General features: G+C 42.0%; 3 protein-coding genes across 6 annotated transcripts in view; 2 read left to right on the top strand and 1 right to left on the bottom strand.

The window, feature by feature from the left end:
• Positions 1-460: 460 nt before the first annotated feature.
• LOC137594000 (G1/S-specific cyclin-D1-like) lies at positions 461-4,607 on the top strand. The gene is made up of 5 exons (XM_068313174.1): positions 461-976; positions 2,136-2,351; positions 2,549-2,708; positions 3,073-3,221; positions 3,294-4,607. Exons 1-5 carry the CDS (start codon positions 773-775, stop codon positions 3,453-3,455), a joined length of 891 nt encoding a protein of 296 aa, XP_068169275.1. The 5' UTR covers positions 461-772; the 3' UTR covers positions 3,456-4,607.
• A 2,155-nt stretch (positions 4,608-6,762) lies between these two features.
• Positions 6,763-18,025, top strand: LOC137593442 (C-signal-like). Of its 2 annotated transcripts, none has more exons than XM_068312136.1 (7): positions 6,763-7,009; positions 8,529-8,583; positions 9,844-10,040; positions 10,474-10,531; positions 13,402-13,520; positions 13,701-13,811; positions 14,949-18,025. In XM_068312136.1, exons 1-7 carry the CDS (start codon positions 6,863-6,865, stop codon positions 15,060-15,062), a joined length of 801 nt encoding a protein of 266 aa, XP_068168237.1. In that variant the 5' UTR covers positions 6,763-6,862; the 3' UTR covers positions 15,063-18,025. The 2 variants fall into 2 exon arrangements, with proteins under 2 accessions (XP_068168237.1, XP_068168238.1); XM_068312137.1 differs by having other exon boundaries at positions 14,526-18,025.
• A 131-nt stretch (positions 18,026-18,156) lies between these two features.
• Positions 18,157-26,287, bottom strand: part of bcar1 (BCAR1 scaffold protein, Cas family member) — a 40,633-nt gene continuing 32,502 nt past the window's right edge. For all 3 annotated transcript variants that reach the window (XM_068312133.1, XM_068312134.1, XM_068312135.1), the window contains exons 6-8: positions 24,469-25,350; positions 23,537-23,623; positions 18,157-19,533 (exon numbers count right to left, since the gene is read on the bottom strand). In XM_068312133.1, coding sequence (XP_068168234.1) covers positions 18,988-19,533; positions 23,537-23,623; positions 24,469-25,350 — 1,515 coding nt within the window. In that variant the 3' untranslated portion in view covers positions 18,157-18,987. The remainder of the gene's footprint in view (positions 19,534-23,536; positions 23,624-24,468; positions 25,351-26,287) is intronic.

The following is a 26,287-nucleotide window of genomic DNA, read 5'->3' as shown; positions in this document are numbered from 1 at the left end:
ACCAGATCGTCCAAGACCTTCTACCACTTCCAATCATTTCACTGATCATCTTTGGACTGGAGACAAGAAGTGAGATATTTTAGAATGATCTTAATATTAAAACTTGAGGCCTCAGAACACTTCAGCATCAGTGTGAAGGTTTTCTGTTCATATTCCACACAATACGGACACAAAACCTTTTATTCAAATATTGACTTTTATTCAAATGCTGAACCTAATAGCTACAAAATATGCAAATATTGAATCTAAAAAGGAAAAATATCGTCCCAGATCAGTCTTTGCAACCTTAATAAAATCCTCTTTATTCACTTTCATGTAAATCTTAGATCCACTGCTTGGTTGATTACTGTGACTTTTATTTTGAAAGTGGTGACAGGACGTGTTCTGTCCTCACGCTGACTGACTTGACGCAGTCCGCTGATAAAGCGATGCCTCAAGGAGGAAAGTGTCGAAGGGAAACTACCCTCTGAGTGGTCGTCTAGTCTGGACTAATTGTTGCGCAGCAAAAGAAAGCAAAGCAAAGCCACGGAAAAGGAACAAACAAAGAGGAATAAACAAAGCAACAGACAAATGAACCAAATTTCCGTAGATTAATGTACATTTTTATTTTTTCCCAGGAATAACTGGAGATATTTTACTGCAAAAACAAACAAACAAACAAGTCTTAAAGACGCTTTTGTCTGTAAAATGTTGAGAGGCTGATTTGTTGTTGGCTCAGAAGAAGGTAAAGTTCGGCCCCTCAGGGTCTTAAAGTAGACTAAGACAGAGACAAATGGAGCCCCAGCTGCTGTGCTGTGAGGGGAGCAGGCCTTCCATACGCAGAGCCTACCGGGACTCGAACCTACTGACGGAGCGGGTCCTGCAGGCTTTGTTGCGCGCAGAGGACAAGTATCTCCCGGCGCCCAACTACTTCAAATGCGCACAGAGAGAAATCTCCCCGCACATGAGGAGGGTCGTGGCCACCTGGATGCTGGAGGTGAGTGGGAGTTCCACGAGGACGAGAATCACGTTCGTGTTTAGTGTGTTCCATTCCCCCCCACCCAAAAGGAGTCTCCGATCTGGAGTCAGGGGGGACCCGCTGGAGGAGACGCTTGTTTAGAGTTCTGGAGTACACCGAGTGCTCCCTGGCGTCAGGGATGAGTCTGTGGAAGGAGTCAGAGGAGTTCTACCGAATGGGAGTCAGAGCAAAAGTTTCAACCCTGTGTGTTTTTAACACTACAGAAGAGTTAATGGACAACACGACACGACCACGTGTGTGTTCGAACCCAGAGTCTGAGGGAGAACTTTAATAGCTTCACGTTTTTACAAACATATTATGTCAGATGTTGCGGTGCGTGCGGGTCTGCGGTGCGTGCGGGTCTGCGGTGCGTGCGGGTCTGCGGTGCGTGCGGGTCTGCGGTGCGTGCGGGTCTGCGGTGCGTGCGGGTCTGCGGTGCGTGCGGGTCTGCGGTGCGTGCGGGTCTGCGCTCTGTGCGCCTCACTCGTGGTCTTTGTATGAAAGCACGTCTTTATCCCGTTAAAGCTGCGTGTCCTCTCTGTTTTACTGCCCCACAATTAATGGACACCGTCTGCCCCCCCTGTTCCCTCCCCATGACAGTCTTTTGAAATGAAATGATGTTGGGTTTGACTTCTGACAGGTTCTCACAGTAGCATTTCTGTGTCTGGTCATTTGTAACTTTGTCTTATTCATGAAATGTTTTGAGGCATCATGTTTCATCCAGTTGGCGTCACTGAAAGAACTCTGACAGTATCTGTCCTTACACATGCCAAACCAACCAATACAATAATAACTTCTCTCAACTGTTACCAATTGTGCAAAGGATCATTTCCTTTCAGAGACATCTTGTTTTGTTCTAATGTAAATGGAGTCATGAAAGTAGGACTCATCCAGCTTGCACACATAGTCACACCAGCTTGTGGTGTGTGAAGGGAGATGAGTTCTATGAATTCAAGCTTTTCTTTCACAGCCATGACCGTCACTCTGACGACTGGGTCCTTCATCCTGAGCAATAGGTCTGTCAGAAGTGAAAGATTACAACACTGATTTAGTCGAATTTCATACAGTCGATTATCAAATGTACATGGTGAGATTCGTGAACAAGATGTGAGATAATGCCTGTCTTTTGTCTGTGCAGGTGTGTGAGGAGCAGAAGTGTGAGGAGGAAGTTTTCCCTCTGGCCATAAACTACATGGACCGCTTCCTGTCGGTGGAAGCCACCAAGAAGAACCATCTTCAGCTCGTAGGAGCTGCCTGTATGTTCCTGGCATCCAAACTGAAGGAGACGTTCCCACTCACTGTGGAGAAACTCTGCATCTACACAGACAACTCCATCACCTCCTGCCAGCTGCTGGTGAGTCACTTAGCTCTTAACATCACACTAGAAGTGTTTCAGAGGGAAACCATGATGGATTCCCTAGAATCACTTCATGTCTGTTTGGTGATCATTTTTTGTGGTTAGGGTAACGTCCTGGCCACAGGAGCAAAATCCAAGTGTTTTTTTGGCGTTCCCCTAAACCCGTCCTTCTGCCTGTGTCCTTGTCCACTCAGCAAATGGAGCTGCTGGTTTTGACCAAGCTGAAGTGGGACCTGTCTTCAGTGACCCCTCTTGACTTCATCGACCACTTCTTGTCTCGGCTTCCTGTCCGAAGAGAGAATATACCCATACTCAAGAAGCACGCTCAGACCTTTGTAGCCCTTTGTGCCACAGGTAGGCTTTCATATTTACTACATAGAATGGTGGAGTCTGAGTCTGCTCTCTCTAACTTTGTCTCCAGAACATCTCACCGTGGCTGTTCCTCTGATGAACTCATTTCTGATCCGGTCCAACCTGGTCACTCTTAGAGAACCTCAACATCTTCTTTTCCTCCATCTCCAGCTCCACTCTCTGTCGTCTTTTCAGCGGCACTGTCTCTAATCTGTCCATCATGGCTGTCCTCACCACTGTCTCTAATCTGTCCATCATGGCTGTCGTCACCACTGTCTCCAATCCGTCCATCATGGCTGTCCTCACCACCATCTTGAAAATTTTAAATGTATTATGTTAATATTGAATTGTGTTTTTGTGCTTGCAGATGTTAAATTTATAGCCAGCCCCCCATCCATGGTGGCAGCAGGCAGTGTGGGGGCAGCAGTGGAGGGTTTACAGTTAAGAATGGCAGACGATTCTATGGTGTCTGAGAAACTGACCGAGCACCTAGCGCTGACCATCAGAAGTGACTCGGTGGGTAGACGAGTCCCTGACATGGGTAGTCAACATCATTCATACTCTAACCTGAAATCTTTGACTCTCCAGGACTGTCTCAGGGCATGTCAGGAACAAATTGAGTCACTGCTCGAAACAAGTCTCAGACAAGCACAACACCACCACCACACGGTTACCATGGAAACGAAGAACATCAATGAGGGGCTGGACCTCTCAGCTACACCCACAGATGTCCAGGACATCAACATCTGATCGAGTGCTGCCTGTCATGCTGCTGAATGAGAAGAGAAACAGGCTGGAGTCATGAAGTGGAATCTCGTTGACTCACCAGTGACTCAACATCTTACTGGGTGTTATGGCTGGGGTATAAGTTTGATGTACCCTCCAAGGTTGTTCACCATGCCCTGTCTCAATCTGATACTGTCCAAATTCAAAGTAATCTAACTTTGTGTATCCACGGGCTTCTATTTACCAAATAGTCAAGACTTACACCCAACCTTCAAGGAGTCTACTTCACAGTAAAAGGAATAAAAGGAGACAGACTTCTAATGCTACACACTCCCACTGCCACACTCCAGCAGTGTAAAGAACTCACAATCTGAAGTCAAACAAAAACAGCAGCGGAACCTTTGGATTTATGTGCATCTGGACACAAGTCTACTGGAAAGCAGCCATTGCTGAAAACTAGTACATTCTAAATTATTACAATTACAGCATTTTCTGCACTATAAGGCACACCTCCAGTGAATGGCATATCTTAAAACCTTTTTCATATTTAAGGTGCACTGGATTATAAGGCGCACAGTCGGGTTTTTTTTTAGAAAATTAAAGGATTTTAGTTGAGCCTTATAGTGCGGAAAATACTATAAATACATAGCTGATAATTATGGAAAATATATAACTTGTTCATCTGAAAAACAGTTTTTAAGATGTTTTGTCTTTTTTCCAAGATATCTTTGTGTCTTTCAACAAATTGAGGAGCTTCTTCTTTCAAGAGCTTCTGCAGCTATGAAAGATAAACTTTTCCCTGAGGCAGACATAGCCAAACTAACACTACAAGTCTTTGTTCAGGAAGAAAACAACACTGATCTTTGCTGATATCTAGGAAGCTCTGAAGTGTAGTATGTTTTACATCTGGTATTTATTTTTACTGTTCTCTTGACTTGTACAGTAATTTAAACAGCTGAACAGAAATAGGGTCGAGTTCTATTCTGCTGAACACAACACTACGATGCAAACACTAAATCATGATAAACTGATTTGTTGTATCTACTCTGAGGTAATATTGCCTTTGATTATTTAGAGTATTGTGCTCACGGCCTATGTGTGTCTCAGGTTAAGTCTGCTTCTGTTCATCAGTGCAGAGAACAGGAGGAACAAATAAAGGAAACTGGTACAACTGGTCATCCTGGTGATGTTGTGTTGAAGGTGGTGCACACGTTTTGTTGCCTATAACCTGTGGAACTCATTGGAAAGATGAGGATATATGTAAAGAAGGTGTGTGCCCTGTCAGGCTTGATGATTGCATAAATATGGGCTGAATAAGGACACGGAAAACCTGCAAATATTAAAATCAATGTTATTTGTTTAGTTGTTTTATGATGATCTTAAGTTTACAACAACTTCCTAGTACAAGTGCAAAGTTTTTTGTAATGAATTTTGTGACACAAATGTTGGGTGAAACTGCTGACTGTATTGATTTATTGAAGATACAAGCATTCTCATGCGAGGCGTCTGTTGTCATTCCTACAACTTCTTGTTTGGTCCAGTGCAAGCTCAAGAAAATTGTTCTGTCAATGGATTATTCGAACCTGGTAAGTTCTTCATCACATTTCAGTAATCAGAGCTCAGTAGTGAGTGTTATGCCGACCTACACCGACTGTTCTCTGTAGTACATTCAAGTCTCCAGAATCAGCTCATTGCCCGCTAACCACAATTAATGGTCGGGGTCACCAATCAGCAGTCATGTTAACCTGCTAAACAGGTTTACATGACATGAAAAAGATGGGAGCTATTTTTATATTCTGTCATCAAAAGTATTTAAAGAAGGTATGCCATGGCCACCTCACCAGGTTGCCACGGACAACACAACAAAAACCATCCATCCATCCATCCATCCATTATCTTGTAACTGAGATGATTTTATCTTGTCTTCAGCAGCTTATCCATTGTGCGAGTCACAGGTGGTGCTGGAGCCTATCCCAACAGGCTACAGATCACAGGCAGGGTACACCTCGAATGAGATGCCAGCTCATTGCAGGGTTATACAAAAGACTAACGACCACTGATGCTCACACTCACAGCTGCACCTCCTACTGTATTTGGACATGCACTGGCATCAGGCCCAGAGTGTACCCTGCCTCACGCTGCCCGTCAGCTAGGACAGGCTCCAGCACCCTGCGACCCAAAACAGCGGATGAAGCGGTTTAGATAGATGGATGGATAATAATAATAGCATAAAAGGTTGCTAACAGATGGCTTCCTCTCCACATTTGGAGATCACATTTAACTCCTTCCTCTGAGGAGCACAATGTTCTAGATCAATGAGGTAGGTTACTAAAATATTTATACAATGTAAATATGCCTGAACATTATTGACATTATTGATTGATTATTGGTGGGAGAAAATTAAATCATTGGGGGAAAGAGGAAGATGTCAAGTATGAAGAAGAAAGCAGGTTTGCAGAGCCTGAGTAGGAAGTGCTCCTGATGGAGGCTACTCACTAAAAAAAACTAGCTTTGTTTGGAGGGAGGGATCTGCATTGGGATTGACTTAAAACATCCACTGTCTCTAATTGTAGGCATCTTACTCCCTGTGTTCAGAGAAATTATCCAGGGGACAAGTTTGAGGTTTTTTTTATGTTAAATAATTTTTATTAAAATGGACCCCTCACAAAAGCACAACAGTAGCTCCACATTAGCTGTCAGAAGTCATCTGCCCCCCTCATCATTTTATTTATTTATTTATTTTTCAATTTTGGCCATTTGGCCAAAATGCATTGAGACAGCATCAATCCGTGGTCGCTTGGTTGGTTGTTTCTTCAAGACTCAGAGTACCCTACCAACTTAATAACCTGCCACCAGAGGAGGCTTCAGTCCAGCAAATCCTACCAACCTTCTACCCTGCTACCAGACAACGCCATATGTTCAAAATGAAACAACAAGAACACTGATTGCTCTTTTCTCATCTATTTAGGCTGTTAGGGGAGTCAACACATCCTGACTAGCTGTTTGTAGTATAGCCAGTGTTCCTGTTGACAGGAAGTTGCTAAATCCCCACGTTTCTGTCGGTTTGTCCATTTTAAATTTCAGCAGTTTTGGTTAACCACAGTCTTTCCAAATATCTTGACATCACAGTTCCACTCATGCTCTCGCTCTAAATTACTGTATTTTTTTTTAAAAATTGTTGACAAATAAAAACCTAAGAAACTAAGGCAACAGTGATCTAGCTGTGTTACATATGTGTAAAAGGTGACAAGGAACACACACTTGCATCACAAGAATGTGATAGTCTTATTCCTGCCTCCTTGTCGAGTACACGCCTACATCAGGTGCATGACGCACGCAGGACGTGTAATACAGGAACACTGCACATTCACGCATGTTCAGCTTTTATTTGAAAATAATAGTTGTCTCAGCGTCGACAGCAGCCAGCAAAAATGTCTGAGAAACTGGGAGGCAATATTTTAGTGACTGGATCCAATAGAGGCATTGGTTTGGAGCTGGTCAGACAGCTGGCATTAACAACCAGAGGAGAATGTCACATCTACGCCTGCTGTAGAGATCCAGAGGGAACGAGGGCCGAGGTAAGACATGACCCTAAACTAACACATAAACACACACTAGACCTGATATAAGCGTCACAATATCATATTATTATATAAATTCTACAAACACATGCCAAAACAATAATAGTAGGTCATAATAGTTCCATATGGATTCTGGAACCTTGTGGACCTTTAAATATGGCTGATAGTTAATGATTTACCTGTGGTTTAAGGGACTGACTGAGGAAGCACTTCATGTGTTGTTAAGCATTACCTGCTTAAACAACATATATATATATATATATATGTATATATATATATATATATATATATACATACACACACACACACACACACACACACACACACACACACACATTATATATATATATATATACTGTGTGTGTGTGTGTGTTGTGTATATATATACATACACTGTATATATACTGTATATATATATACACTGCATATATATACTGTGTATATATACTGTGTATATATACTGTGTATATATACTATATATATATATACACACACACACAGTACACACACACACACATAATATATTAATGAAATCAAAATACATGCACATAAATGCACTTCTTTGTGATTGTGTATGGCTACATCTGACAAAACCAACACATTCAAGATATTTTATGCATCATTTAATACGTTTTCTGATGAAGCAGACTGATAAATTCAGCTATTTTATTATTTTACAAATGATCCATCCATTCATTTTCTAAACCTGCTTCATCCAACATCGCGTCTCGCAGAGTGGTGGAGCCTGTCCCAGCTGACTCCAAAAACATGCGATTCAGGTTAATTGGCCAGTCCCAAAGTTTACAAAGGATGATTTTTCAAATTGTAATAATCACTGTTGAGTCTCAGTACTCATCCAGTCAGGGTGTACTTATGTACCGAGACTGGTTGAATTGAATGTGCACTGATGTCTAAGCACAATGATGATTGGGTAGTTATTGAGAAACCATATTCCAACGCCCACTGAGAAGGGGGTGGCCGAACACTCGTCACAATGTAATTGGACCAGAGGACATCATATCATCTCATGCAAATTCCTTATCTGAATTGTATATAAATTACAGGGCAGGGAAAGATTGTGCTCTTCTTAGCTGCGCTGTTGCAAGGCCTGTTTACTACAGGCATTCAGGGACCCTGGGGGAAGCCTGGATATCTGTATTAGACTTGTTGTCATTACCAACATTAATTACCTCAATAACAAGAACCCACGGAATAAAAAAGTTTTAAGACTACTGCACTCTGCTTCCATTCTTAGATGAGTTCTCAACTCTCAGCTGTAACTCCACGCTTTTCCCTAGCTGGTCAGCAGCCCAGACAAAATACACAAGTCTAAGCTGCACCCCCCCCTCCCAGTTACCTGCTGCTTCAGGTGTCAACCACATTTGCAAATCAACTTCTTGTGTTGTGATCTTCTCAGGGAGTAGTCGATGAAAGCCAATAAAATATACTGCTATTCATCATTTGTCTGGATGATGAGGGAATAATTCCTACATCTCTTGTTCTTTCTGTTCCTCAGGCCCTAAGGGACCTCACAGCTCAATATTCTGGAAAGATCACTATAATCAAACTAGGTAAACATAACACATACTCTATAAATACTGTCTTTACACAGTTGTTTGTTCTATACATGCATATAGGTATATACTGTATAGTACTGTACTTGCAGAAATGTTCCGCTTTTTTGCCTTAATTTGAATGATATGCAAATTATGTGACTTCAGCTTTGATGCTCAAACTGATCTGATTACATCATAAGCAAGTAAACCAAGTAAAGAACAGAAGTACTAGAGTGATAGAGAGTCTCTAAAGCAAAGCTGGAATTATGAGGACATGATGAGGACAAGGGCTTGAAATGAAGATGAAATGAGAGAAACAATGTGGTTCAAACTTTGGATCACATGGTCTAAGGCTTGAAGCTGCTTCTCAGACCCCAAGTGAGGCCTGAATGGGTGGAGAAGCTTGATCAGCCTGAAATCATGAAACAACGTGAGAACAAGTGAGGCTCCATCACCTAGGTGACAATGCTGTAATTACATCAGAGCAATAAATTCCTTTTCCCAAATTAGCAGCTACAAAGGGGTGAAAGTGGTGTCTGATTACTGTTTGAAATGCTGGTTGCAGGTGGAACTGTGGTAGGTGGGTTAAGATCCAAGCACTGGGATTTTTAAGTTTGGAGTTTGTATGTTGTTCCATCTGTGTAAGCTCTCTCCAGGTTCTCCAGCTGGAAACTGTTAATACCAATCTGAAATGCTGAATGATTATTTTTGGTAAAACAGGAATCATAATCTTTTAATTCTGCAGTGCACTGACGTTGCACTCGGAGTGTCCTCAGCCTATTGCCCAAAAGTCAGCTGGGAAAGGCTCCAGCAAACCCTGTAACCGGCAAAAGCGGATTAAGTGGTCAGGAACATGAATGAATGATTTGATTTTATAGTGAAGTTGCTGATCATAGAACCAAAAGAAGCCTGGTTGGTGGGTTTCCTTGCAGAGTTTGGGCGTGAAGCAGGTTCACTCTCGACAAGTCATCAGTTCATCACAGGCTCATAAATGGAGACACAAAAACAATCATTCATACACAATAATCCCTCTTTTCAATTTTAAAGATACATAAGAGACACACAACAAACATTTTCAATGCAATTAGGTTTTTGCTAAAAACCTAATTGCATTTGAAAATGTGGAAAATGAAAAGACACCACACTTCTTACAGCTTGGCATTCAATTTTACAGTCTCTACTATATCTCACATGTAGCCAGTAGGAGCTTGACTTAAACCCATGCTCTGCTCACAAACTGAACCAGAACTCACTGATGTCCATTTCTATGTGAAGACATGGCAGATGAAGAAAGCGTCGCAGCTGCTGTCCAAGCTGTGAGTGACAAGATTGGGGCTGCTGGGTTGAACATCCTCATCAACAACGCTGCAATCAATAAACCTGCAGCACCAGCACTTCTGTTAATGACAGGGAAGAAGGACATGATGGAGGTATACGAAACCAATGTGGTGGGGCCATTTCTCCTTTCAAAGGTTGGTTTTTCCTTAACTTCTCTGCGTTTATGCTGCACACACAGACACACATGCATGAGTCAGGTTTTTAAAAAAATGTTTTGATGACTATTAAATTTCCTTACATGTGCATTTCTTCCAACATTTAACAAAAAAAAAGGTTCTGAAAGTTATCATGTCTCTTTCACTGCTGAAACAGATGCAGTAAGAAAGAAACAAAACACATTAAAAATATTATATGTTTGATTATTATTTAATCTTTATTGGGATTTGTATGATACTTTAATTAAATGTAATAAATAAAATTAATTAATGGTAGGTTCAATTATTATATTTTCACCATATCTGTTACAAGATCAAGCCACACTGTCCAGAATGAGTGAGAATGTAATAATTACACAGTAAGTTAACATGTTTGAACTCTAGTCAGGAACTCTCACCTCCTTCCCTTCAGATGTGTCTTCCACTTCTCAAAGGAGCAGCAGAGGGACACCCATCTGATGAGAGTATGGGTAAGTCTCCTTTCTTTCAAGTCATATTAGAATTTGTATCCCAGACAGACACAAAAATTAAGAATAAATGGTGATGCACTGGTCAGCAATGTATCCTCACAGCTAAATGTTTCTTGCTGTGATTGGGCATGTTTCCCTCAGTTTCTACCAGGGCTTTGAACCGGTTCATGGAACAAAAACAAAACCGAAAACTTTATATTTTTTAACGTTCCGGAACAGAAAATAATTGTAAACCGGGTTTTTTTCGTTCTTTAAAAAAATATTTGACCTCACGTTTCACTTCCTGTCATTCACTGGACGCAGGATGAGAGCAGAGGGAAGTAGCGGCTATCAGCAGATAGGAAAAGGGAGGTCTCCCAGTCACCATTAATCATTACAGATAAACACTGCAGTGTGTCAGTCTGAACATGTATGACTTAGACATGAACTCATTGGCTGCAGTCATTTTCAGAGCAGTGTGTTCCCGTGCTGCCAGCGCTTTGTAGCAATACTGAGCTATGGGAGAAGAACAATGAAGATCTGTTGTTCAGCAATAAATGACATGGTGGAAGTTATTCTTGTCTTATGTCATGTAGTGTCTAAGTAGGAGGCATAAGCCTTAACTACAGTGATATAACTGTCATAAAGCAGAGGTGTAGTGCTGTGGTACTGTTTACTGTAGGGTAGGGGCATATCTATAATTATAGTATATAAACTAATTGCTTTAGTTTCCAATTTAAAGTTCTTAAGTTAACGTATTTTGTGCACCATTCAGCTCATTGTACAAAGAGACGCAGTCTAAATAACGGAGTTTATTTCTGTACTTTAACCGGACACACGGCGCACTTTATTGTTCGGAGCATGCTAGCTAACGGAAGCAAAAAGGTGACCGTGGTTGGACTGTGTTGTACTATGTATCTAAATTTTTTTTTAAAATACACCAACATTATTTTTTAAATCTGTTTTTATTTCTTTATTTTTTGATAAATCTGTTCTAAATCCTTGAAGTCCTCATCTCCGGTCTGCATTGAATATCTCTGTAGTTTCTCTACCGCTGACCGTCTGGTTTCCTGGTGTCTGTCCGGTAAAGATGCTTTAGAGAAACATCGGACAAAAGTGGAAGCAGACACGTTAGTCCAGGACCCACAGTCCACCACATATTGTGGGGGTGTAACTCCTCTGCACTGCCCCCAGTCCTGGTAAACGTGTGTTCACGTCTCTCATCCATCGCTCCACGACGCCCCAGCTTAACTTTAAAGGCTCTGTTCACACCGATGTCCAGCGGGTGGAGTTCTTTTGTTAATCCTCCAGGATGAAGACAAGCTCCGAATGCAGCTGCTTGACGTGTTTCTGAAAGAAGCGGTGGTGTGGGGGGGGGCAAGGACTCACAGATCAAGAGATATGGAGAAGCGTGAAAAAAGCCCCCCGGTCTCTTTACGTGAACCGGAACAACTGGAACTGATAGCCTGGAGTTTACATGTTGTGTCGTAAGCGTGTCTCTCCGCTGACGTCATTGTCGGGGGTCTTCAGCCAATCAAATGTGGTTAACAGCATACCTGCGGTACAGTACCGGTATATAACCTATACCGGTACCTACCGGAGGTGTGCCGGACGGAGCCCCACGTCATGTTCTCTAATTGGTCCATCACTGCCGGCGTACGTAGTGACGTAATACGTCCTATGTCGGTGGACAATGGTCGATCTGGAGGATCGCTGACTAAAATCACACAAAAACATCTTTACAGATTTCTGAACTCAGTGTACACATAAGACGCTTAATGTTAAAAGGAGCGGCGTTGATTTTTGAGAAATTTTAAGGCTTTTAAGCGCGTATTACGGTGCGCAAAATACGGCACCTACATATTTATATTAAAAGGAACATTATTAACCGGTTCAGGAACTTTATTTTTTCGTTCTAATCGGTTCAGGAACGTCTATGGGTGGAACACAAAGCCGGAAACGTTATAATTCCGTTTCTGTTCAGAACAAAACGATTGGCAAAAAATTCTGGTTCAAAGCCCTGATTTCTACCCACGGCCAGAAGACATGCAACATAAAGTATCAAGGAAAAGAATGTGAACCAGATGAGGTTCATGGTTTTCTGCATCAAAATATCACAAAAGGTGATCTTGATCTAAGTCACAGATTTGTGAAACAGCGCACTGACACTCTGCAGAGCTTATTGGTAAAATGTGAACGGATGAAACTAAGATAGAACTATCAGGAAAGAACACAAGACAAAAGCTAAAACAAAGTCTGACCGGATCCAGCTACAAGAAGGGCCTGGTTGGGGTTCTGGCTGCAGAGCGGGTCAACCAGTTCTTTGTCTTTGTCTGCTACCAATTGGAATGTTGATAGAATATGTTTGGTAAAGACATGAATGATCAGAATTCTTTTGTGTTATTATTTTAGGTACATTGCTTTTGTGTGTACCATTGATTCAGATGATGATAAGATCACCGTCTGTGAGAGAGAACATTTTGCTTCAAAAGGGTCACAACCTTTCTCCTTTCTCAGAGCTTAGTGGCTCTAAATGACCCATGGTTGATGTTCAAGTACCCAGTGTCTTGACCGACGTTAGCTGGGCTAGGAAGAACAGCAGATGTAGAGGAACAGGAAAGCTATTGGTTATGGAGAGTAAGGCTGTAATACGAGGAAACGTAGAATAGTGATTAAAAACACACAAGGAGAAAGGCTGATATTATTTTTTTAATTGTTATGGACACATATACGTATGTACCAACCTGGATCCGTTAAAAACGAGGCTGGGCTGCTGTTCTTCAGATATTTTCAGCTAAAGCGCTGCTAGCATCCCAGGTGTTGATTAATATGTAATGTCTACTGTTGTTCATATCACATAATCCAGGATATCTTTGTCTGTTTCCTCTCAGGCAATAAAATGTCATGCAGGAGGGCAGCCATCATCAACATCTCCTCCTTCATTTCCTCTATAGAGAAATGTCCAGAAACCTTTTCTATGGTGCCAATGTACCCTTACAGGACCAGCAAGGTGCCGTCAATACACACTCAACACCCCATAGGCTCACTACATCATATAAGGTTCTAAGACCGGGCTACTTATGGTCTGTTTTCAGAAAGTGAAAGTATTGTGGTTTCACAGACACATCTGTGTAGTGGGAATGTTATTTTCTCAAACTTTGTTTATGTGCTTTTTGTTGTTGATCACCAGGCAGCGCTGAACATGCTGACCCGCTGTCTAGCAGAGGACTTCAAGACGCACAACATCCTGGTGACAGCATTCCATCCCGGGTGGGTTCGCACCGACATGGGAGGGCAAGAGGTGAGGTGACATGGAGAGACTGGTTAGAGGCAGTAGAGAGACTAGTTAACAGCAGTAGAGTGACTGGTTTACAGCAGTAGAGTGACTGGTTTACAGCAGTAGACAGAATAATTTATTTTCAGTAACGGATGAGGACAATTGTGTTATGTTGACAGACAGTCTGAGTTACGGTGACACAACCCGACTGTGTTCATAAACCCAAGTACTGTACTGGGTAAATGGATGATGAACAAAGATAAACTACTTTTATTTGATCCTGAAATAATCAGCCAATAATTATTTTACACAGATAAAAATTCAAATAAAAATAAATGGTAAAATGGCAGTTTCTGTGATACCTATTTGTTACTGATTCCCACAAAAATACACATTTTTGAAACCTCTGCCGTCTGAAAACAAAATCCAAAACATTCAAACTACATTCACAAAACCCCAGACTTTACCATCATAATCAAACTATCACTTCAAAATCAGTTGTCCTCTGTTAAAAACCACTACATAAGATAATTTAGTATGCAGCATCCATTATTTTGAAAGGCCATGCCAACAGTTATTGATTCTTCATGTCGGTTCTTCCGTTCTCATTTGGTCGTCTTTCCATTCTACAAGGAGGAAAATGTACTTACAAACACATACAGCCATTAAAAATAGTGTTCTGGTGGACATTGTACTTATTGTAATATTATAGTATTCTTTATGTCAAATGTTGTACAGCAAGAAACAATCACCTGTCCTCTTCTGTGGATGTCCTAAGAGAAGCTGTTCAAATTGGATTAGACTGTTTGTCCATCAACAAAGACATGGTGTGCGATAGATTTCACCAGTAATGATCAGCCTCTGCTCAACCCCTCCCTCCTCATCCTCATCCCACATCCTACTCCTCCTTCCTGCATGTTTCTGTATATTGTAGATTGAAGCACATGTACGAATGGACTAGCTTAACCTGTTCACATCATTGCAAACATATATGTTCAATTTTGCCTTGCGTGTAAAGGATGTGTAGGAGTTGTGTTCATGTTTTTCTTGCAGTGTGTAAAATTTTGCATCACAAGTGTATCACAAGCCCAGTAATTATTTATGTATTAATGGAACCAACTTCAACTGTTTATTCCTTTTTCTTGTTTGTCGTACCCCTAGGCTCCTTTGTCCACCCAGGACAGCGTACGTAGTATGCTTAATGTGATGTCATCACTCAATGACCAAAATGGTGGGACACTTTTGGACTGGAGGGGCAACAGTATCCCATGGTAAACTACAGCTGTCCACACCAGGCTTACCAAAATGACAATTTATGCATCTTCATAGCTGACAGTAATCCAGTCTCAGGTTTTTCTGCTGGTTATCTCTGACTTCATCAGTTGCCCAATCAGACATTTTGCGGTCTGTTGGTGGGGAAATCCACAACTCGTTAACAGAGTGGTGGTTAGTCAGGTTCACACTGCATCCTCTGCAGATCCTTTTGCCTGATAAGCAAACTGGTGGCTGTCAAGGTCAGTGGAAATGTTGGCCTTGATGTGGGAATGCAGGAGCAGATTTTTTTTTACCCTATTCCACCTCAATACTCAGGAAGTCACATGTTAATGTGTAATCATTCCTGCTGCTCATGTTGGCAAGAAAGAGTCCTGACTTACCTATTATTAAAAATGGATAAAAAAAACACAAATTGTTTCTGTGTAAAAGCTTGTATAATAAAGATCATCTGTCATTAAAATGAGGCATTTGCAGAACGATCAGTAAGTGTCCTTCCAATAAACAGGAGTCATTTTGGATTGTGGTAATTGTTTTTTGCACACATTGTGTTTTTACAAGCTCCTTCAATGTTACTGGTTCAGTTGAAGAAATAAAAATGAATAAAAAAATAACCCTTTACAGGGGCTAAAAACATTGTTTACCTTTTCAATATCAGGCCAGAACACTTTGAAAAAGTTTACAAAAATACCTATGATTCTGGAGCAAGGTGAGAGAGGCTACTTAGTCAAGTGTTAGCCCTCCAGTTGAATTGTTATGTTCCGGTTCAGCCAAATGAAAACAGACACATCAGTCCCTAAAGCTGCACTGAAAAGAGGATCCGCAGGTTTGTACAGCTTAAAAATTAGCCTAGCATGCACGTCTCCACATTTGTCTAGCAATCCATGCCCTGGTCAGCATGGAAAAAATTGATGTTTTGCAATTGAAGTACTAAGTTGACAATAAATCCCACCCTGAAGACATCGATAAAACAATATTCAGTTGTGATGCACATTCTGGGAAAAGCAGAAATGTTTCATCTGCATGATGTTTTGGTTTTCATGATTATATTCAGAGAAATCACATTTACAAGGTGTTGTCGGAGGCCAGCAAACTTCTACCTTCCCTCTTTGTCCACAATGTGTGCAAACACAGAACCATGTTGGTCTCAGGATGGACAGCACAGAGGTAAACTTGAGCACTGATTCAGGTATGTCTTGCTTCCAAAGCACTATTTGTACTTATTCACTTGGGTTATAGACTAAATCAATTAGAAGCAAATAAAAACCAAACAATTCTAGGCTTTCCTGATTTGTTTGGTTTAATGCAGCCTTGGAAAAGGAACTCAATCTGATTTACAAATTTTAGATAATTTAGTGTGCATCTACAGTGGTATGAAAAAGTTTAGGCACCCATGATAATTTTCCAGATTCTCTTTTATAAATCACTGGCTGTTTGGATCAACAATTTCATGTAAATACATTATATAGCAGACTGAGTAATATTTGAGAAGTCAAATGAAATTTATAGGATTTACAGAAAGTGTGCAGTAATTATTTAAACAAAAGTAGGCAGGTGCATACAATTCGGCACCCTTGTGTTACTGACTTGAATACCTTTAGCACTAATTATTGGAACATAAATTTGTTTAGTAAGGTCACTGACCCTTGACCTACACCAATCACAGGAAAGGGTATTTATGGTGGCCAATTGCAAGTTGTTGTCCTCTTTTCATTTTCTACAAAGAATGGCAACAGAGGACCCTTACAACTGTCAAATGACCTGAAAACAAAGATTGTTCAACATCATGGTTTTAGGGGAAGGATGCAAAAAACAATTTCAAAGATTTAGTTTCCACTGTAGTGAGGAAATGGAACAAAACAGGCACAGTTCTAGTTAGGGCCCGGAGTGGCAAGTCAGGAAAAATGTCCGATAAGCAGAGGCGACTGATGGCGAAACAGTCAAAGTCATCCCACAGACCAGCTACAAAGATCTACAGTATATCATCATCTTGCTGTAGATGGTGTCGCTGTGCATCGTTCAACTATTCAGCACACTTTGCACAAAAGGGATGCTCTTCCATAGAGGTCTGCTAAAGCGCATTTGGACAAGCCAGCTTCATTTTGGAATGAAGTGCTCTCGTCTGATGAAACTACAATTAATTTATTTGTACAACAATGTTCCAAAACAAACACTTGCTTCCCACGGTAAAATTAGGTGGTGATTCCATCATGCTGTGGGACTGTGCGTCCAGTGCAGGTACTGGCAATCTTGTTAAAATTGAAGGTTGCATAGATTCCAGTCCGTATCCACAGATTCTTGTAAACAATGTTTAAGAATTAGAGACAAAGCTGAATTTATTCTGGGGCTGGATACGTTAACAAACAGCGACCCTAAACGCTGTTCAAATTCTACAGAGGTATTCATGCAGAGGAACAAGTACAATGTTCTGGAATAAGCCATCTCACTCAGCTGGGTCACCTGAATATTATAAAAAATTTTGGTGTGATTTATGCTGATCATGCTGGAAACCATCAAACTGACCGAACTGAAGAAGTGTTGTGAAGAAAAATACATGTAGTTAAAAATAAACAACCAAAATCCAGACCCTCAGTGTAAGCTATAAAAAGCATTTAGAGGCTCTACAAAAAAAGGCTCTATTAAATATTGATGTAATTTTTGTGTTGAGGTGCCCAAATTTATGCACCTGCCTACTTTTGTTCAAATAATTGTTACACACGTTTGCTAAATACCATAAACTTCATTTCACTTCTCAAACACCTCTTTGTTCATCTGCTATATGATATATTTACTGAAATTGTTAATCCGAACAATCAGTGATTTATAAGGGAAAATCTGGAAAATTATTAGGGGTGACCAAACCTTTTCATACCACAATATACAGTATAGCATTGAGTTCTTTCTGATGATTAAACTTGTATATCCGGATACCATTAGAATATTTTTAGTAATTCTGTATATTGCACTGATTATCATGAATTATTTTGTAAAACACAAGACAAAATATTCCATTTTCATTTCAACTATTTACACGTTCCTTTGAGACATGCCTACTGACGTTTTCCATAATGAAAACTGAGATGACAGAAAGTTCATCTTAATTTTTGGCCAATTTATTGATCAACAGGCATAACATACTGTGTCTACACAAAGCCAACAAGACAATGTGTAGAACTGACCATTCCATCAGGTTAGGTGAAAGATGGCTGTGTGCTCCAGTGAATTTTTTGGAAAGTGTGCCTTTGGCAGGGATGTAGAAGAACCTATATGTAATACAACATACGGTCATACAGTCTCTGGAATTTACACATCCATAACAAAGGATCAAGAATCAGAGCTATAATAATATGTTATAGTAATAAAACAATTATCGTTGTCTAAAAACTACACTGATGTTTTCATCTCTTCTGTTTTCAGAAACTGAATCATATATTTCTATTCATATACTGGAAGTTCTTGAGTTGATCCTTTTTCTGCTTTTCTGACTAAATAGGTAACTTAAATATTTACAATGATTATTTTACAACCATTGGCCCAGCCCATTCAAGATAAATGTTCCTTTTAGTTTGTTTAGAATAAAAAGCGCACAGAGGAATGGAGAAATGGTCCCAGTGAAGGGTGAAGTGGGGAGGGAGCAGAGGATGGATGTGAAGTCCGTGTCCCCCCGTTCCAGAAAGGCTTCTAGACCCCACAGGGTTTCTCAAGCAACATTTCAGGGGTGTGAGGGACACCAAACCTCACCCTGCTGAGGCACACAGGATGTTCAACCTCATGCTGGATTGCTGTACAGAGACTGCCTGAAGCAAATTGTGCTCCAGGGTCCTCCTTTGTCACGCTGCAGGGGTGCACATGGTCGTCTCACACTAGAGGGAAGATTTAACGCTCCACATTCCTGGGAATCTGTTTGTGCGACCTCTGACCCGGTCCTTTACAGCACCAGCAGCTGTCCCAGCACCATCCTGAAATGTTGCGTACACCCGGCCAGTTCCTTCACCCTCTCGGTCATCTCTCTGACTGCTGCAGGGGACGGATACTGAAGCGCTGCAGTCTTTGTGCTGATCACAATGTCTTTGAGTTTTTCACAGAGGGTGTTGCTGCTCTGAGCGACCCGCCCCCTCACCTCAGGAGACTTGGACTGACGCGACAGCGTGTCGCCGATGAACACCAGCTTGTGAGCGCTGAGGATGACGAACTTGCTGTGTGCCACAAAGATCTTGGGTGGCTGGTTGGAATTGATGGCAGAGAAGAAGGCATCGATGGCGTTAGTTACCGTGGTAACGTTTTGCTCACATTGCTCCTGGTAGAAGAGGAGGAGCTGTCGATCGCCATGGGACAGTTTAAAAGAGGATGAGCCTCCAGAGCCATTCTGGGCCAGTTGATTGGCCAGTGGGTGATATGGGGATGGAACCCAGCCAGTCATGTCATTGTTGATTGGCCGGCTGACTTCCTGCTCCAGGCGTTCAAACTGTTTAATCTGGAAGAAGAGGGGAGGGACAAGGTTAATTATACGACCCGTATTCCAAAAAGTATGACTAAATCCTGTTTCACCTAAAAATAACTCAGAACAAACTGTTTACAACTCCTATTGAAAAATTGACAGTTTTTTCCTGACAGGTAGTCATTTTGAATATGATGACGGTAATGTGCTCCAAAAGGGCTGAAATCGTTGAAACAGAGTCATGGCACATGGTTGATGAGTTGGTCAGACAGACGGAGACAGGAGGACAGGCAGGAAGGAAGACACACGTTGTGAAGAACGGACTCCAAAAGTACAAAAGTATGGAAAATGTTATTTTATACTTCAGCTGCTCAGCAGTCAAATGTCAAATGTCTCTGTTGGGTTTGGTGCTTCATAACACAACATACTTCTAAAGGGCGACAGGTCTGGACTACAGAGAGTCCACTCTAATACCAGGACTTTTTCATTCTGAAGCTAAGATGCTATAAGGACCAAAAAAATGTGGCTTAAGCATCTTTCTGGAAAAAAAAGTCCCCTCCCACCCCCGCCCCCCACACAAAAAAAGGTATTGCTTGGGTGGCTTCATATGTTCAAAACCTGTAGTTAGTTACCTTTCAATATGAACATCAAACACTCTGCCAGTGGACAGTAACAGAACTCGCCAGAAGCTTGCCAGACTGTGGGATGTTCCGGTACCCTGCAACGGTCCTGATCTTTGTTTCCCAACTTTTGAAACATATGGTGCTGACATAAAATTCACTCTAGGCACAAATGGTATGCTAACGAAGTTGATGAAGTAACATTTAAATATATTATCTTGGTACTGATACCAAAGAGGATTAAGATTGTAAAACAAAGATGCTGCTCAAGTCTAGTGCTACATCACTAAACTGTAATGACCGCAATGATTAAAACAAATTAGGAGTCATGTCACTTTTTTTTTTGCCATCGAGTTGAGCATCAAAGTAGAAGACAGGATGACAAAGTATTTCCACACTAGGACATAGGTTCACTGGTTCTTGTTTCCACGGAAGGTTATGCTTCTACTTCCGGGACCAGTTTCCCGTCTGAGAGTCTGTAGTTTGTCTGTGAAAGCACAGACAACTGGTTCCAGAGTAGACATGGTGTCTGATTCCACTCTGGAACTGATGGAAAAGGACTTGATCTTGTCCATGTTAGTTATGGGTTCATGGAAGTTTTACTATGGTGGCTCTTCAGACACACAAATTGTGATCGTCCGAACATGCGCCTGTGCAATGATGACGTTCAGTCAGCATCTTGATAGGTCAGGTAAATACTCACCTACAGGTAAACGAACAAATTTTCCATGAAATTTAGGGGGAATAATTTCTGACTGCATTGCCAAATCAAAGATGTGAATCAAACCTATGACTTCCATACCGGATCGGTCGAGGCCCGGGTTAACAACGACCGCCATCGGCGCTGTTGACCTACAGGGCACCGGTGGAAATTGGATTACTGTTGGTCGAAGAAGGAGAGGAGGAAAGTGCGTTCGCTCGAAGAAAGAGAAGGAGGAGCGCCAAGAGTGTAGGACTAAGAGTAGGGACGTTGAATGTTGAAACTATGACAGGAAAAGGTAGAGAGTTGGTTGACATGATGCAGAGGAGGAAGGTAGACATACTGTGTGTGCAGGAGACCAGGTGGAAAGGTAGCAAGGTTCGAACTTTAGGAGCAGGGTTCAAGTTGTTCTATCATGGTGTAGATAGGAAGAGAAATGGAGTAGGAGTTATCTTGAAGGAGGAGTTTGTTAGGAATGTCCTGGAGGTAAAAAGAGTGTCGGATAGAGTGATGAGTCTGAAGCTAGAAATAGAAGGTGTGATGTTCAATGTTGTTAGTGGGTATGCTCCACAGGTAGGATGTGAGCTGGAGGAGAAGGAAAAATTCTGGTCAGACTTTGATGAAGTGATGCACAGCATGTCTAGAAGTGAGAGAGTTGTCATTGGAGCAGACTTCAATGGACATGTTGGTGCAGGAAACAGAGGTGATGAGGAGGTGATGGGCAGGTTTGGTATCCAGGAGAGGAATGCAGAAGGACAGATGGTAGTTGACTGTTGGCTGTAGTGAATACTTTCTTCCAGACGAGGCAGGAACATAGGGTGACCTATAAGAGTGGTGGTAGGAGCACACAGGTAGACTACATCTTGTGTAGACGGTGTAACCTGAAGGAGATCAGTGACTGCAAAGTAGTGGTAGGGCGAGAGTGCAACCAAACAGCATAGGATGGTGGTGTGTAGGATGACTGGTGGTGAGAAAGATGAAGAGGGCAACGGCAGGACAGAGGACGAAATGGTGGAAGCTAAAAAAGGAAGAGTGTTGCAGGACTTTTAGGAAGGAGTTGAGACAGGCTCTGGGTGGTCAGGAGGTGCTTCCAGATGACTGGAAAACGACAGCTAATGTGATCAGGGAGACAGGTAGGAGAGTACTTGGTGTGTCATTTGGAAGGAAAGTAGATAAGGAGACTTGGTGGTGGAATGAGGAGGTACAGGAGTGTATACAGAGAAAGAGGTTAGCTAAGAGGAAGTGGGACACTGAGAGGACTGAGGAGAGTAGACAGGAGTACAGGGAGATGCAGCGTAAGGTGAAGGTAGAGGTAGCAAAGGCCAAACAAGAAGCTTATGATGACTTGTATGCTAGGTTGGACAGTAAGGAGGGAGAGACTGATCTATACAGGTTGGCAAGACAGAGAGACAGAGATGGGAAGGACGTGCAGCAGGTTAGGGTGATTAAGGATAGAGATGGAAGTCTATTGACAGGTGCCAGTAGTGTGATGGGAAGATGGAAAGAGTACTTTGAAGAGTTGATGAACGTGGAAAATGAGAGAGAACAAAGACTAGAAGAGGTGACTGTTGTGGACCAGGATGTAGCAAAGATTAGTCAGGATGAAGTGAGGAGGGCACTGAAAAGGATGAAGAGTGGAAAGGCTGTCGGTCCTGATGATACACCTGTGGAGGTTTGGAAGTGTCTAGGAGAGGTGGCAGTAGTTTCTGACTGGGTTGTTCAACAGGATCTTAGATAGTGAGAAGATGCCTGAGGAATGGAGGAAAAGTGTGCTGGTGCCCATTTTTAAGAACCAAAGGAGATGTGCAGAGTTGTGGCAACTACAGAGGAATAAAGCTGAATGGCTATACAATGAAGTTATGGGAAAGAGTAGTTGAAGCTAGACTAAGGGCAGAAGTGAACATTTGTGAGCAGCAGTATGGTTTCATGCCAAAAAAAGAGTACTACAGATGCAGTATTTGCTTTGAGGATGTTGATAGTGAAGTACAGAGAAGGCCAGAGGGAGCTGCATTGTGTTTTTGTAGATCTGGAGAAAGCTGATGACAGGGTGCCCAGAGAGGAACTGTGGTATTGTATGAGGAAGTCTGGAGTGGCAGAGAAGTATGTTAGAGCAGTGCAGGACATGTATGAGGACGATGCCATTATTAACAACGTTGCCCATTACTGTTAGATCAACTTCTGGACACAGAGGCCTGGTCTTTCCCAGGCAGCCTTCTGTCCATCTTTACCCAGAACGTTTATTGTGGTCCAGGTGGATAGTCAATGATCAGACAAACATTATAAAAAAGGTTTTAGCAATCAAATATAAAATGAGCAAAGTTGGTGAGGAGATCGTCATCGAGGTTCTTCACACGTCTCTCTAGAAGGTCGGGAGCAAAAAAAAAAGGAACATTCTGGTGTGTGAACTTTTAAAGGTTTCTTTGTGCTGCTGCTTACGGGAGGGCTTGATTATTACCTGATCCTTTACCTGACAGGTCAAGAATTGGGTATATGGCATGTCTTTTATGTGATCACATGTGGTGTGCCCTATTTGGAGATTTTAACATGATCAGTAGCAGTCAAAATAAAACTCAGTGTTGTGTGAAGTCTTTACTGTGTAAGCGTTATTCAGCATGCAGAAATTTCCGTTTCTTGTGGAAATACCCCCCCGCCCCAACACTCACTCACACACACACACACACACACACACACACACACACACACACACACACACACACACCTGTTGCTGTTCCAGTTGCGTCTTGTGTCGGATGATGTTGCCTTTGTCCAGCAGCTGTCTTTGGTTCTTCTCAAACTCCTCCTTTCCCTGATGAATCAACACAGTTACAGTTCTCGTTACACTGTGATGTCACAGCTATCACTGCAGTGGTAACACACACACACACAACTACACATGTGAAAACACTCCTGAATGCACTTCAGATTCCTTTAATGTAAGTAAATTAAATCATTTGTAAAGACTCTTGACTTGTGAGATCACTACGCTACAGACACTGTCAGGCAAATTAAAACACGCCTTCATTCATACAGCATCAGTATGAAGAGATAAACGGCCACTGACTCCTTGCAGAGAAGACTGAACGATGCATCTCAGTTCCATTGATGAATGCACTAAATATTTATATCCAAAAAAATGTTCAGTAAAGATGATGGAAGAAATGACCTAAATCATGCAAAATCCAATCTGACCTACATAGAAATAGAAAATGAATAAAATGTGGAATATTTAGTTCAACCAACATGCTAACCTGAAATCAAACTTTTATAAAAATAAACAAGAATTTTGTTCAACATTCACAGCCTCGTGACTGTGTGGTTCTGATAGTTAGCAGGCTGACACATGTCCAAAACAATATGAAACAGGCTGAAGCATTTGTATTTCAAGCCTGATAACATTCCACTGGAAAAGGAAGAGCAGGCCTGGAACCCGTGGGGCCTGTTGAGCCAACTTTCCCCACGGACACGTGAGAGACGGGCGGGTCGTCACTCCACAGAACCACATCCAGAGATTGTGCCAGTCAATGTGGAGATGAATTATGTGGTAATCAATGGTAATCAAGAACTAATTGTGTAAAATGCACAATTGCACACTCTAACCAACTTGCAGTATATGTGTGTGTTCTCTGTGTGTGTGTGTGTATTTGTGTGTACCTGTAAATGTACATAATCGTAGTCTTCCATCCATCCCTCCCCTGTGGACTCGTACGGCCTGTCCGCACCTTCCTCCTCCTCTGCAGCTGAAAACTTTGGCGGAGGTGGAAGGGGCCGTGACTGAATGTGCACTTTCTCCCCTCCTTGGTACGTGCCACTTCCTGATCCTGTCATGTGACCGCTGATCTCTCCTGGGATTGGGGGAAGTGGCAGCTGCTGCTGATTTCGGCTGGTCCTTTTGAACAGCAGTGAGGCATTGCCGTGGAGAAAGGACGCCAGCTGTTTGGTGTCGTCCGGTATGCCTCGAGCTGTCATGATTAGTTGATCTAAGTCATCCCCGCCAGGTGGTGGTGCTGCAAGCACTGTGTGAGACCAGGAAATGGCATCTAAGCTCTGACTGTGCTGAATTAAACTGTGGAAGACCTCCTCCATCTTGCCCACCTGACGGCTGAGTTTGGTCTGCAGAGATCGGTCTGTGGCCTGGGCAGCGTTCGCCACAGCACCCCTGGCGAACTCAAGGAAGTCCCGGACAGAGGCGCGCACCCGGTCAGCAGCCAGATGGATCGCTGGAAGGTTACCTTCCAGGTGAGCGGGGCCTCTCCAGTTACCCGTGATGAACGACATCATGAGCGAAACACTGGACTCAACAGCTTGCTGCAGCCGAGACAGACGCTCCATAGCCTGCTCCAGGTCCAAAATGAGGGGTGTCCCTGGAGTGGAGCCAGTAGCAAGAAGTGAGGAGGAAGAGGAGGTGCCGCGGACGGGGACCGTGTCTAAGGAAGAAGCAGAGTGATTGCTCCGTGTGCTCCCTGTGCTGGAGGCGGACAGTCTCTTGAAGGACATGGTGAGCTCCTCACTGGTGGACTGGGCATCACGCACCACCTGCAAAACACACGTCACCAAAATGACTGTCTTTATAGTCAGCCGGCAGCGTTCATGTCATCAATAAAACCGTATATTACACCCTGATTCATGAGTCATATTACCACAGAGTTTCATTTTTCATGGTCTGCACGCAAACTATCACAGCTTAATATCAGAAACTTCCAATTCTAAAGATCCATTCACGAAAAGTAGACCTGTCTCTGTGCTGGACCTGCGCAAATCAGCTAAGGTTCTTAAAGCAAACTTATATCAGTGTATCGTCCCCCGGGCCCACAGTCTGATTTTATCTCTGAATTTTTTGAAATTCAGTCCTGAAAATAGAACAAATACTTATAGTGTGACATTTTAACATACAGTTGTACCTTGAGATATGAGCTGCTCAACATACGAGCTGTATGTAGCTTATGTGTTCATGCGACTTTTGCAGCGTTCATTTTACCTCAATAAAGTAGAGCATCCCTGGGATGCACCTCAAGAAAAATTTGCGCATCCCAACATGACGTTTATTCATCCCAAAAGTAATAAGAGATATACAGTAGAAGCCGTATGCAAGGGTTGAGTTTTACCAATAGTACAATTAAAAAAACCAAACAGTTAATTTTACGATTTTATTAATAACATCATAACATTTTAAGTAAAAAGAAGAGTATAATGATGTATTAGTTTTATCAAAATATTAAGCCTGGTAGTTATTTTAAAAAAAAACTTTCAGAAATAAAGATGTAAGAGTTATTTTTTTCCTTTTTGCTTTTCAATCAGTAGTTTTCTCTCTCCTGTGGACACTGCACCAAGCTGACGGAGCCTTCTCCAAACACATTTCAGTGATATCTATCAGTAATATTTAGTTCTGTTTATGCATTAACTTTTGACTGTTTTTTATGCAAGAAAGCACTTATTGTCACTTGCTTTTTCACCAACTTTGTCATCATTTTCA

This window comes from Antennarius striatus, chromosome 4, assembly GCF_040054535.1.
Source record: "Antennarius striatus isolate MH-2024 chromosome 4, ASM4005453v1, whole genome shotgun sequence".
NCBI lineage: Eukaryota > Metazoa > Chordata > Actinopteri > Lophiiformes > Antennariidae > Antennarius > Antennarius striatus.
Note: the sequence above shows the minus strand (reverse complement) of the source record. Positions and strands in the feature narration are given on the sequence as shown.